The 12,573-nt window shown below is 48.4% G+C and overlaps 1 protein-coding gene across 1 annotated transcript; it reads left to right on the top strand.

The window, feature by feature from the left end:
• Positions 1 to 7,006: 7,006 nt before the first annotated feature.
• Positions 7,007 to 12,506, top strand: LOC149520868 (uncharacterized). Its single transcript, XM_089775079.1, has 2 exons — positions 7,007 to 8,873; positions 10,518 to 12,506. The coding sequence occupies exons 1-2, from the start codon at positions 7,098 to 7,100 to the stop codon at positions 10,527 to 10,529; spliced, it is 1,788 nt and encodes a 595-aa protein (XP_089631205.1). The 5' UTR covers positions 7,007 to 7,097; the 3' UTR covers positions 10,530 to 12,506.
• The last annotated feature ends 67 nt before the right edge of the window (positions 12,507 to 12,573 follow it).

Genomic DNA, 12,573 nt, shown 5'->3' with positions numbered 1-12,573 from the left:
ACTTGGTTAGGTCCAATAATGGTGTCAGCAGAGTGAATATGTGGACAAAGCTGGCAACGGGGTTTGTTGCAAGGGAAGGTACCAGGGTTGGTATTAGTGTGGTATGTCTTGTGGCTGTTGGTAAGAATCATCCTGAGGTTAGGTGGTCGTCTATAGGAGACTATGGGTCTGTCTCCCAGAGCCTCTCGGAGTTTAGTATCCTGTCCAGTATAGGCTGTAGTTTATTGATAATGTGTTGGACAGGTTTAAGTTGGGGGCTATAGGTGATGACAAGTGGTGTTCTATTGTTGGTTTTCTTGGGACTGTCTTGAAGTAGATGGTTTCTAGGTATTTGTCTGGCTCTTTCAATTTGCTTTTTTATTTCTCCGGGTGGGTAGTTGAGGTTTATAAATGCTTGGTAGAGATCCTGAAGCTTCTGGTCTCTGTCTGTGGGATTAGAGCAGATGCGGTTGTATCGAAGGGCTTGGCTATAGACGATGGATCGTGTGGTGTGTTCTGGATGGGAGCTGGAAGCATGTAGGTAACTGTATGAGTCGGTGGGTTTTCTGTAGAGAGTGGTGTCTAATTTTCCATTGCTGATTTGTACGGTGGTGTCCAGGAAATGGAGCTCTCGTGTAGTGAGAGTTGGTAGTTCCACCCTATTCCTAATAGATGATATCTTGAGGCCAGAGTCATGAGCAGCCTGGCTCCTATCCTGAAGGTAAAACTGCATTTTAGATACCCTGGTATTGACTCTGGAAGCCTCATGTCACCACTTCCAGCTCAAAGCATTTCCAGCTGTAGCAGGAGTAACTGTATCCCATGATGAGCTTTGTGAAGAGAATCACAGACCTGGTGGTTCTGGGAATTTTCTTGCAGGTCTTGTCATAGGAGCCTAAAGCTAGGTAAGGTGGCTTTGGCTATTCATCATGGGTGAGGTGGTGGAGAGAGCAGTGGCTTACTTGGAGGCAGAGGGAGCTGAGTGGTGTACCAGACAGGGAATAGCCCACTGAGGAAGATGAGGTGCACCCCAACCAGGGGCAGCTGGCGGATTCTCAAGAGGAGATAATCCTGGGTAGCCCTCTAGATCAGGCATGTCAAACTCAAAGCCTACTGAGGGCCACACAAATGAAAACTGATAGCTTTCAGGGCCACCAATGTACTTCTATTGGAAAGTTGTAATTATTTATTATTATAGATTGTTTTAGGTATATTTTATAATATTTTTTCAGATCTTGTTTGAATATAATACAATCATTTGATGTGTAAAATTGTTATTTGTTCATATATAATAATTTTAAAATATAAATTGAAGGTACTTTTTAATTATTTTTTATATGATACATAACTTGTTTTGTTGAAATAAAAACAAAGTGTAGACCAAAACAATAAGGGAGAGACTCCTATCTCAGAATAATTGCTTCAGCCTGGCAAACAATAGCCTTTGCATTTTCTTTAAAGAAACACGATGTAAACCAGGTACATGCTGATTCTTTTTTTGCCCTGGAATTTAAATATGACATTTGTGTTGGCTGCCTTATTCTGCATCCATACCCTCCTACCCCACCTGTTCTAAGTGTCTATTTGTCCCCAGAAGGACTACCTTCCTCCGCCCTGGGCTGCTTCCTACCTCCTCCCCAACTGAGGCTATGTGCCGGGGCTGGTGGTCAGTGTCGCAGCTCCTAGGCAGCTGTATCAGCAGGCCTAGCTCCTGAGGTGGCGGTGCTGGCAGGCCTGGCTTCAGGGATGGCTGGGACAGCCCAGGATCTCCTCCCTGCGCCTTCGGCTACCTCCCCTGACTGCCTGCTTCCCCCAGCTTTTATCTCAGGCCTCACTCTTGAGCATGCCCAGCAGGGCTGCGGGGGCAGGATCCATTCTGCCCCCAGGGCCAGGTGAACTCCTTTAGCTTCAGTGCCTTCCCCTTAAGTGGGTGCTTAACCCCTCCTGACACTCAGTCCCTTCTCCTCCTACCCGGGGGGAAAATCTGCATTAATGTGAGCCCTCCCTGGTCGATGGGCTATGCTGAAATCATATGGCTGTAGTGATAGGTACTACCTCATTATCCGGGGATTAGTCTCTTTCATGCTGTTCAGCCATTTTAGTGGCACATGGTCCGTTACTAACTGAAAGGGGTTCCCCAGCAAATAATATCTTAAAGCTTCCACCGCCCACTTTACTGCCAGCGCTTCTTTTTCTATAGTTGAATATCTCTGCTCTCGGGGGGAGGGGGGGGGGAACAGCGTACAGTTCATATATATCACGGGGTGTTCCTCCCCCTCAGTCTGCTGGGACAGCACTGCCCCTAGGCCCCTCTCTGATGCATCCGTCTGCACTATGAAAGGCTTAAAAAAATCAGGGTGGAACAGGACAGGGGCTTTAATAAGCCGGTCTTTCAGGGCCCAAAAAGCCTTCTCACATTCAGCTGACCATTGCACCCCATTTGGCTGAGTGTTTTTAGTGAGGTCGGATAATGGGGCGGCCAAGGTCGCAAAATCCAGTATAAACCAGCGGTACTATCCCACTAACTCCAGGAACTGGCGCACCTGCTTTTTCGTGGTGGGTGTCTTACATTTCCCCAGGGCCTCCACCTTGTCAACCAGTGGCCGTAGGGTTCCCTGCCCTACCGTGTACCCCAAGTAGGTCACTTAGCGACAGCCCAAATGACATTTTCCCGGGTTGGCTGTCAGACCCGCCTCCCGCAGGGTTGCCAGTACCACTTCTAGGTGTTGTAAATGCATGTTCCAGGTTGGGCTATAGATCACTATGGGTATGTCTACACTACAGCGCTAATTCGAACTAAGCTAATTCAAATTAGCGCAGCTACACCTAAAAACTAGTTCGAATTAGCATTTTGCTAATTCGAACTAGCATGTCCACATTGAGTGGACCCTGAACAGAGGTTAAGGATGGCCGGAAGCAGTGCCGGCAGGGCATCAGAGGAGGACTTAGAGCGTGGAGATGCTGTCTCAGGCTAGCCGAGGGCTGTGCTTAAAGGGACCCGACCCCCACCCCGGACAGACAGTTCTCAGGGGTTCCCCGCTTGCAAAGCAGTCCTGGCTTGGAGTGCCCGGAGTACCCACACTGGGCACATCACAGCACTCGGCCATCAGCCCGGCTGCACTTGCCACAGGCTGCCATCTGGGGAGAGGGGGCAATTCGGGGGCTGCAGGAGAGCTTCCACCCCCAGAAGCCTGCAGAGCCAGCCCAGTCCTCCCCATCGGGGGCTCGTACCCCATTCCTCCCTCACCTCCTTCCACTTACCCTTCCCTAGCCCCCCTTCCTGATGTACAAAATAAAGTACACGTGTGTTCAAAAATAGAATCTCTCTTTATTGAACAAAACTCGGGGAGACTGGGAAAAGGATGTGGGAGAGGGGAAGAGAGAGGCTGGGAGAGGGGAGGGCAACTACAATGATGAGGGGTTTGGAACAGGTCCCATATGAAGAGAGGCTAAAGAGACTGGGACTTTTCAGCTTAGAAAAGAGGAGACTGAGGGGGGATATGATAGAGGTCTATAAAAGCACGAGTGGGGTGGAGAGGGTGCATACAGAAAAGTTCTTCAGTAGTTCCCATAAAGAAGGACTAGAGGACACCAAAGGAAAGGAATGGGTAGCAGGCTTCAAACTAATAACAGAAAGTTCTTCTTCACAAAGCAAATAGTCAACCTGTGGAACTCCTTGCTGCAGGAGGCTGTGAAGGCTACAACTAGAACAGAGTTTAAAGGGAAGTGAGATCAAGTCATGGAGGTTGGGTCCATGGAGTGGTATTAGCCAGGGGGTAGAAATGGTGTCCCTGCCCGAAGTTTGTGGAAGGCTGGAGAGGGATGGCACGAGACAAATGGCTTGGTCACTGTCTTCGGTCCATCCCCTCCAGGGTCCCTAGGGTTGGCCGCTGTCGGCAGACAGGCTACTGGGCTAGATGGACCTTTGGTCTGACCCTAACCCTAATTCACAGGACCACATGAATGATGTCCTGTGCCCTGTGTGGAATCCCCCGCCATGTCTGATCCCGGCCCCAGCTCCCGAGTCCCAGGAAGGGAATGAAATAAAGGGACAGGGAGTGACGACACGTTTAGCAGCCAAGAACCTCGTGCTAGCAAAAGGACAACAAACAAAGTCGAGTGCAGAGGAGATGGTTAGTAGCTCAACCAGTGCCACAGCTTATCCTTTACGGGAAGTCCCAAACCCACAAGGAGGGCGTATGCGGGTTTACCAACCCTGGACCAAGACCGAGTTACATGCCCTGGCCAAAGATTTTCCCTCAGTAGAAGAAGACCCGGTAAAATTTAAAGCAGAGTTGGCACTAATAATACGGTCTTATGATCCTAACTGGCAAGACCTCAATCTGCTTTTAAGGGTGATTCTGCCTGATGATAAGCGTAACAAGATTTTAGAGAAGGCAGGCTGGCCACCTGGACCTATTTCAGGAGACCCAGATTTAGCAGCTAATAAAGACGCTCTCACCCGAGCTAGAAACGGACTACTTGATAGTATCCTTCAAGTCTTTCCCAAATGTCCAAATTGGGTTAAACTTAACACCTGCAAGCAGGAAGAAAATGAGTCACCAGGTGCTTATTTGGAAAGGCTTACTAAAGTGTTTGAAAGGCACTCTGGCATTGAAAACCCAGATGACACTGCCAAGCAGGCGCTGGGTGCTGCTTTTGTTACTGGACTGGATCCGGCTATCCAGACCCGGTTAAAACACATGACCATCGGCTGGGAAACTAAATCCTTAGAAGAACTTCTGACAGTGGCAAACCACTGCAGACAGTGTATAAAGGCTAAACAGGACAAAGAACCTAAGCTTATGGTTCTGCAATCACTGCCTACTAAAACAGGCAGGAGTCAGGGGCGTCCCATAGAGCGACAGTCACGGGGCTCACCCTGGTCTGGAAATTCTGCCGGCCGTGGCAACCCCAGGATAAATGCAAACACTTGTCACTATTGCAAACAGCCCAGACACTGGAAGAGTCAGTGCCCGAACCGCCCCAGGCAGCCAGAGCCTGTAGCTTTCAGACCCCCGCAGGGTCAGTTTACTTTAGCAAGGGCTGAGAGTCAATAGGGGTGCCCTGAGGAGGATTGCAACTTCACCCTTTTATCTCCGCTTATTCCCCTGAACTCTGACGGCACCCTCACTTGCCAGGTTGCTGGACAAAACACCCAGGTTTTAGTGGACACAGGTGCTAGCAGGTCCACTCTCCAAGCGTCTTCTTTCTCTATTCCCGTTTCTAACCAGGCTGTTAATGCAGTTGGTATTTCTAATCAAGTCGTGCCTCACCCTGTTTCTAAACCTGTCCCTCTTGTACTAGGACCCATTTCAGCGCATCATTCCTTTCTCCTAAGTCCTACTTCCCCTGTGAATTTGTTAGGAAGGGATTTATTGTGTAGATTGCGTTGCACTATTTTCTGTACTCCTGATGGGGTTTATCTTGAAGTGCCTGCACAGACCCGACAGGAGGTGGAGGACCTACTGCAGGGTCCTAACACGGTCCTAGTCCCCTTAATTCCAGATGCTGATCTTTTGTCCCAGGTCCTGTTTGTGGGCCACCACCCCAAACGAAGTGGGCAGGATATCAGTGGATCCTGTTTACATTTCTGTTGATACAACTAAGCGCCTGCCCCGTATTACCCAATACCCACTGAATCCTGCAGCTGAGGCAGGGATTCAGCCTGTCATTTCTGATCTCTTGGCACAAGGTGTTCTTGTTCGCTGTACAAGTGAGTGTAACACCCCTATACTGCCTCTAAAGAAACCAGGAAGGGACACCTATCGTTTCGTCCAGGACCTTCGAGCTATCAACGCTATTGTCATTTCTCAATTTCCTGTTGTGCCTAACCCGACCACTATTCTCTCCTCTATCCCACCTGATTCCACCCATTTTACTGTCGTTGATCTTTCCTCTGCCTTTTTCAGTGTTCCCCTCCATCCTGATTGCCAATATCTTACTGCTTTTACTTACAAAGGACAGCAACATTGTTGGACTGTTCTGCCACAAGGGTTTAGAGATTCTCCCACCCACTTTTCACAAATTCTACGGCGGGATCTCTCTGACATTACATTCCCTTCTGGCTCTACTCTTATTTAATATGTAGATGATTTGCTTCTTTGTAGCGCTTCCCTTGAGGCCTGCAGATCAGACTCTGTTGTACTTCTCACGGCTCTAGCTAATAAGGGTCATAAAGTGTCTAAACAAAAACTTCAGCTCTGCAAGCCCACAGTTCGGTATTTGGGCCACGACCTCTCGGCGGGGAGCCGTAACCTCTCTGCTGACAGAATCCAGGCAATCCTTTCTGCCCCTAAGCCCACTACCCCTCCCAAGTCCGCTCTTTCCTCGGTGTGGCTGGCTACTGCAGACAATGGATTCCTAACTTTTCTCAGCTAGCCAAACCGCTCCAGGAGCTCACCCGTAATGCGACCCCTTCCCCTATACCGTGGGGATCTCAGCAAGACACTGCTTTCACGTCCCTAAAACAGGCGCTAGCTTCTGCTCCAGCTCTGGGCTTGCCCGATTACTCCCGTCATTTCACTTTGTTCTGTCATGAAAAAGAAGGATGTGCTTTGGGTGTACTGGTGCAGAAACATGGTGATAAATACCGCCCTCTTGCTTATTACAGCACCTATCTTGACCCTGTTGCGGCCTCATTCCCCCCCTGCCTCCGTGCTGTTGCTGCGGCAGTGCGGATTTTAGAGCAAGCAGAACCTTTGGTTTTACAATCGCCTTTAACACTGGCTGTTCCTCATTCTGTGTCAGCATTACTCTTAAAGGGAAAAACCCAGCACCTTTCTAATGCCCGTCTTGTTAAATATGAACGGCTTCTCTTTGCTTCTCCCAATGTCTCTGTAATTCGCTGTGACTCTTTAAATCCCGCTACACTGCTCCCTGCACCCCACGAGGGGGAGCCTCATGACTATTTGCAGGTTGTGCAAGCCGTCACCTCTCCCAGACCAGACCTGTTTGAAATGCCTTTGGATAACCCTGATTTTATACTGTATACAGATGGTTCTTGCTTTTATAATTCTAGTGGAGTTTTAGTAGCAGGCTATGCAGTTTGTACTGTCTGGGATGTAGTGGGATCTGCCCCTCTACCTGCTGTTTCTTCCGCACAGGTAGCGGAATTAATGGCTCTCACAAGGGCTTGTCACATTGCTGCAGGAGCGTCTGCTACTCTCTACACTGACTCCCGGTATGCTTTTGGCGTAGTTCATGATTTTGGTACGCTCTGGAAGCAGCGAGGTTTCCTTACCTCCTCTGGCCACTCTATAAAGAATGGGCCTTATGTAGCCGCTTTACTTGATGCAGTACTTTTACCTTCAGCTCTTGCTATTGTTAAGTGTGAAGCTCATTCCTCTTCCTCTAATGAAGTTGCATCAGGAAATGACATGGCCGATCGGGCTGCTAAGGCAGCCGCCCTATGTCCTCCTCGGGCTGAAGCATTGTCCCCTTCTCTCCCACCACCGCCAGCTCCTTTGCCATCTCTGTCAGAACTGGCCCTCCTGCAGGACCAAGCCCCAGAATCGGAAAAGCAGGAGTGGAGACTGGCAGGGTGCACCTTGCACCCAGACCACTTGTGGTGCAGCTCTGATGGCCACATTGTTGCCCCAGTGGTCTTGCTACCTCACCTTGCCTCCGTGCTCCATGGATTGTCGCACGTTGGCAAAGGGGGGATGGTAGCAATCCTAAAACAAAATTGGTTTGCTCCCAAATTCTCCCAAGCAGCCAAAGATTACTGTCTGGCTTGCCCTGTCTGCCAAGCCCACAACGTGGGTAAACCTGTAAAGACAGTTCCGGCAACCAGACCTCCGCCTTTGGGACCATTCCTGAATTTACAAATGGACTTTATTCAATTGCCTAAATGTCAATCCTTTGAATATGTGCTGGTTATTGATTGTTTGTTTTCGGGATGGGTAGAAGCTTATCCCTGCAGGAAAGCTGATGCCATCACAGTAGCTAAGAAACTTCTAAATCATTACATCCCATCATGGGGAATACCCCTGGTGATCTCCAGTGATAGAGGTACCCACTTTACTGGACAGATTGTTCAAAAACTGGCAAAGTACGACTCTATCAGACAAGCACTGCACTGCCCGCGACACCCGGAGAGCACAGGAGCAGTAGAGAGATGTAACGGGATTTTAAAGAACAAACTTGCTAAGATATGTGAGGACTCTGGCATAACATGGGTAGAAGCACTCCCGATTGCCCTAATGAGCATGAGAGCCACTCCAAATCGGAAAACTGGACTCAGTCCACATGAGATTGCATGTGGCCGACCTATGAGACTGTTAAGCAGCCCAGACATTAACCTGGCTGATGCCACACTCGTTAAAGGAAGCATAGTCAAGTATTGTCAGGAACTTATGAGGTGTGTACAGTCCTATCATTCACAGGTTAAGCACGCCTTCCAGGAGGCCCCGACTGAGCCGTGCCTTAAACTACAACCAGGAGACTGGGTTTGCGTGAAAGTTCACCAGCGGAAGACTGCCCTGGAACCCAGGCGGAAGGGTCCCTACCAGGTCCTTCTGACCACCCGTACTGCTGTAAAGTGCGAAGGATTGCCCGCCTGGATCCACGCATCCCACTGCAAACCGGTTCCGGCCCCTACAGAAGTTGGCCTCAACAAGGAGCACCGCAGACCTGGTACCGGAGACCCAGGTCCAGAAGCAGACGGGGGATCACCGCAGACCTGGTACCGGAGACCCAGGTCCAGAAGCAGACGGGGGATCACCGCAGACCTGGTACCGGAGACCCAGGTCCAGAAGCAGACGGGGATCACCGCAGACCTGCTACCGGAGACCCAGGTCCAGAAGCAGACGGGGATCACCGCAGACCTGGTACCGGAGACCCAGGTCCAGAAGCAGACGGGGATCACCGCAGACCTGGTACCGGAGACCCAGGTCCAGAAGTAGACGAAGATAGGATACACAAAGAACAAGTTAAAAATCACTTAGGAAAGTTAGATGTCAGCAAGTCACCAGGTCCTGATGAAATGCATCCCAGGATACTCAAGGAGCTGATAGAGGAGGTATCTGAGCCTTTAGCTATGATCTTTGAAAAATCATGGCAGACAGGGGAGATTCCAGAAGACTGGAAAAGGGCAAATATTGTACCCATCTATAAAAAGGGGAATAAGAACAACCCAGGAAACTACAGACCGGTCAGTTTAACGTCTGTCCCAGGGAAGATAATGGAGCAGGTAATTAAGGAAATCATATGCAAACACTTGGAAGGTAATAAAGTGATAGGGAATAGCCAGCATGGGTTTGTGAAGAACAAGTCATGCCAAACTAATCTGATAGCTTTCTTTGATAGGATAACGAGCCTTGTGGATAAGGGAGAAGCGGTGGATGTCATATACCTAGACTTTAGTAAGGCATTTGATACGGTCTCGCATGATATTCTTATTGATAAACTAGGCAAATATAACTTAGATAGGGCCACGATAAGGTGGGTGCATAATTGGCTGGATAACCGTAGTCAGAGAGTTGTTGTTAACGGTTCTAAATCCTGCTGGAAAGGGATAACAAGTGGAGTTCCTCAAGGGTCTGTTTTGGGACCCGTACTGTTCAATATCTTCATCAATGATGTAGATATTGGGATAGAGAGTACGCTTATTAAGTTTGCAGATGATACCAAACTGGGTGGGGTTGCAACTTCTTTGGAGGATAGGGACATAATTCAAAATGACCTTAGCAAGTTAGAGAAATGGTCAGAGGTAAACAGGATGAGGTTTAATAAAGAGAAATGCAAAGTGCTCCACTTAGGAAGGAACAATCAGTTCCATACATACAAGATGGGAAGCGACTGTCTAGGAAGGAGCATGGCGGAAAGGGATCTAGGGGTCATAGTGGACCACAAGTTGAATATGAGTCAACAGTGTGATGCTGTTGCAAAAAAAGCAAATATGATTTTAGGTTGTATCAACAGGTGTGTTGTAAGCAAAACTTGTGAAGTCATTCTGCCGCTCTGCTCTGCACTAGTTAGGCCTCAGCTGGAGTACTGTGTCCAGTTCTGGGCGCCACATTTCAAGAAAGATGTGGAGAAATTGGAAAGGGTACAGAGAAGAGCGACAAGAATGATTAAAGGTTTAGAGAACATGACCTATGAAGCCAGGCTTCATGAACTGGGCTTGTTTAGTTTGGAAAAAAGAAGATTAAGGGGGGACATGATAGCGGTTTTCAAATATCTAAAAGGGTGTCACAAGGAGGAAGGAGAAAATTTGTTCCTCTTGGTTTCTGAGGACAGGACAAGGAGTAATGGGCTTAAAGTGCAGCAAGGGAGGTTTAGATTGGACATTAGGAAAAAATTCCTAACTGTCAGGGTGGTCAAATATTGGAATAAATTGCCAAGGGAGGTGGTGGAATCTCCCTCTCTGGAGATATTTAAGAACAGGTTAGATAGACACCTGTCAGGGATGGTGTAGACGGAGCGTGGTCCTGCCTTGAGGGCGGGGGGCTGGACTCGATGACCTCTCGAGGTCCCTTCCAGTCCTATTATTCTATGATTCTATGATCAGCGCAGGCCTGGTACCAGAAATCCAGGTCCAGAAGTAGACGAGGATCAGCGCAGGCTTGGTACCGGCAATCCAGGCCCAGAAGCAGGCGATCCTGAAAGACCGAGGCCAAGGTACCAGCTGTGGCCCAGAAGGACCTGCCAGCGATAGGTGAAGCAATCTACGAAGTCCTGAAGAACAGCCAGCATGAGGCTGGACAAACAATTCATGTTGAGCTTATGCTTAATTTTGTTTTTAATACCTAGTAGTTATAACCTATATGGTTCAAATGTGTTTATGCTTTTAATGAACCAAGTTTCCCAAGAATTTAATTCCACAGGTTGCTGGATATGTGCTCACAGTCCTGTACATTCAGAAGGAGGCATCCCAATGATTCCAGTCCCACTGAACAACACTCAAATGAATGGCCCATTGTTTAGTGATCTAAAGCCAAATGATACCTGGCAGGATAAAGGGTTTACTAGCCCAGGGTACATCCGCCTAGCTCTGACACCAGTTGGAGAATACTGCTGGACATGTAATGGTTCAGGGGCCCGAGTGGGGAAAAAGCAGGTGTGAGAGAAACATTGTCCTGAATGGGGTATGGAACAGAAACAACACCTGGTACAATAACAAAGGCCCTTATGATTTCGGAATCGATGGGTACTATTTGCAATGGATGATGAAGCCCCAGTGCCAAAGAATCTTAACAGCAAAGGTTGGCCATTACTTTATATGTGGCCGCTGGGCATACAAAACACTGCCTAAGGATTGGAGTGGGACCTGCTACATTGGAGCAGCCTTCCCAGCCATTTGAATCACTAACCATCTCCCTGGTAGTAGAATCCGAAACTACCGAGAGGTAACAGAAACACAGCGGTTTTGGGGAATTATGTTCCCAGGATTGGGTGTGGCCTATGCAGTAAGAGAAATTCGGAGGCTGGAAGTAGCTTTCGAGCAAGTAGCTAATGCCACAACCAAAGCTCTCCGAGCCATTAATAAGGAGTTAGGAGAAGTGAGACAAATGGTTCTCCAGAACCGGATGGCCCTAGACTACGTCCTGGCTAGTAAGGGTGGGGTTTGTGCCTTACTGGGAAGAGAATGCTGTGTGTATATTACGGACACCAGCAAGGAAGTGGAGGAAGATGCCTCAGAGACTGAGGGTATGTCTACACGAGGAGTAACGGTAGTTCGGACTAGGAAGCCTAGTCCGAACTACGTAGTCCGTGCCGCATGTAGCCGCGCGGCACGGAGTCCGCACTAGCGGACATTTAAAAATGGCGGCGCCCGGCTTTATGCAAATGAAGCCCGGGAAATTCAAATCCCGGGCTTCATTTGCAACTCCGGTTGCCTACATTACCACTCTAGTTCGAACTAGGGTGGTAGTGTAGACATACCCTGAAAGAACTGTGGTGAGCCTAAGACAGGAGGAAGACTGGACCCTCTGGGGTTGGTTGGGAGGCTGGTTTGGACATGTGGGAACTTGGATTTTGCAAGGTGTAGTTTTAGTATTAGCTATATTCTTTTGTGCTTATTTTTGTTTCTTGTTAATCAAATGCTGTATTTCTTGTATTCTGGAGAACAAGAGACAGACCCTTACTAAAGGGAACGTGGAACTCATGATGTTAAAATATGATGAGCAGAGAAAGGAACAAGAAATGTACATAAATACTTTAATGGAAATGGAGATGTAAAATGGTTTCATGGTTAGCCTTTAAAAGGCTAAAAGGGGGGAGTTGTAGAAGCTGCAGAAACCATTTTATGTTTAGTTAGAAGCCATCTTGTATAACAGAAACCATTTCAGCTTTTAGCCTTTGCACGTAGACCAGAGTGAACTTTCTATCACCCCGTGAGAAGAGGCCTACAGGATGGGCTATTGGAATGTGTTAATTGGGCTGGTTGGGACAGGAGATGTACTCCCTCGCACCTGTCCGCCATCTTGCTGAGAAGGCTTTGTTTTTCCTAGTTTAACTGAGGATTTCTCTAATTGGATGCCCTGACGTCGGACTGTTTGGTAAAGGGTATAAAGATACTAGGATTGATTGTATTGGCAGCCTTACTGGGCCCGGCTTTGCTGGGACCACGTTTGGCTCACTTTGCTTTTA

This window comes from Pelodiscus sinensis, chromosome W (assembly GCF_052426305.1).
Source record: "Pelodiscus sinensis isolate ZL-2025 chromosome W, ASM5242630v1, whole genome shotgun sequence".
In the NCBI taxonomy this organism is placed as follows: Eukaryota; Metazoa; Chordata; order Testudines; family Trionychidae; genus Pelodiscus; species Pelodiscus sinensis.
This window is presented reverse-complemented; position numbering and strand designations above follow the sequence as displayed.

Coding starts and splice junctions, on each gene's coding strand:
- LOC149520868 (XM_089775079.1), top strand. CDS start 7,098: ATGGCTCTCACAAGGGCTTGTCACATTGCTGCAGGAGCGTCTGCTACT.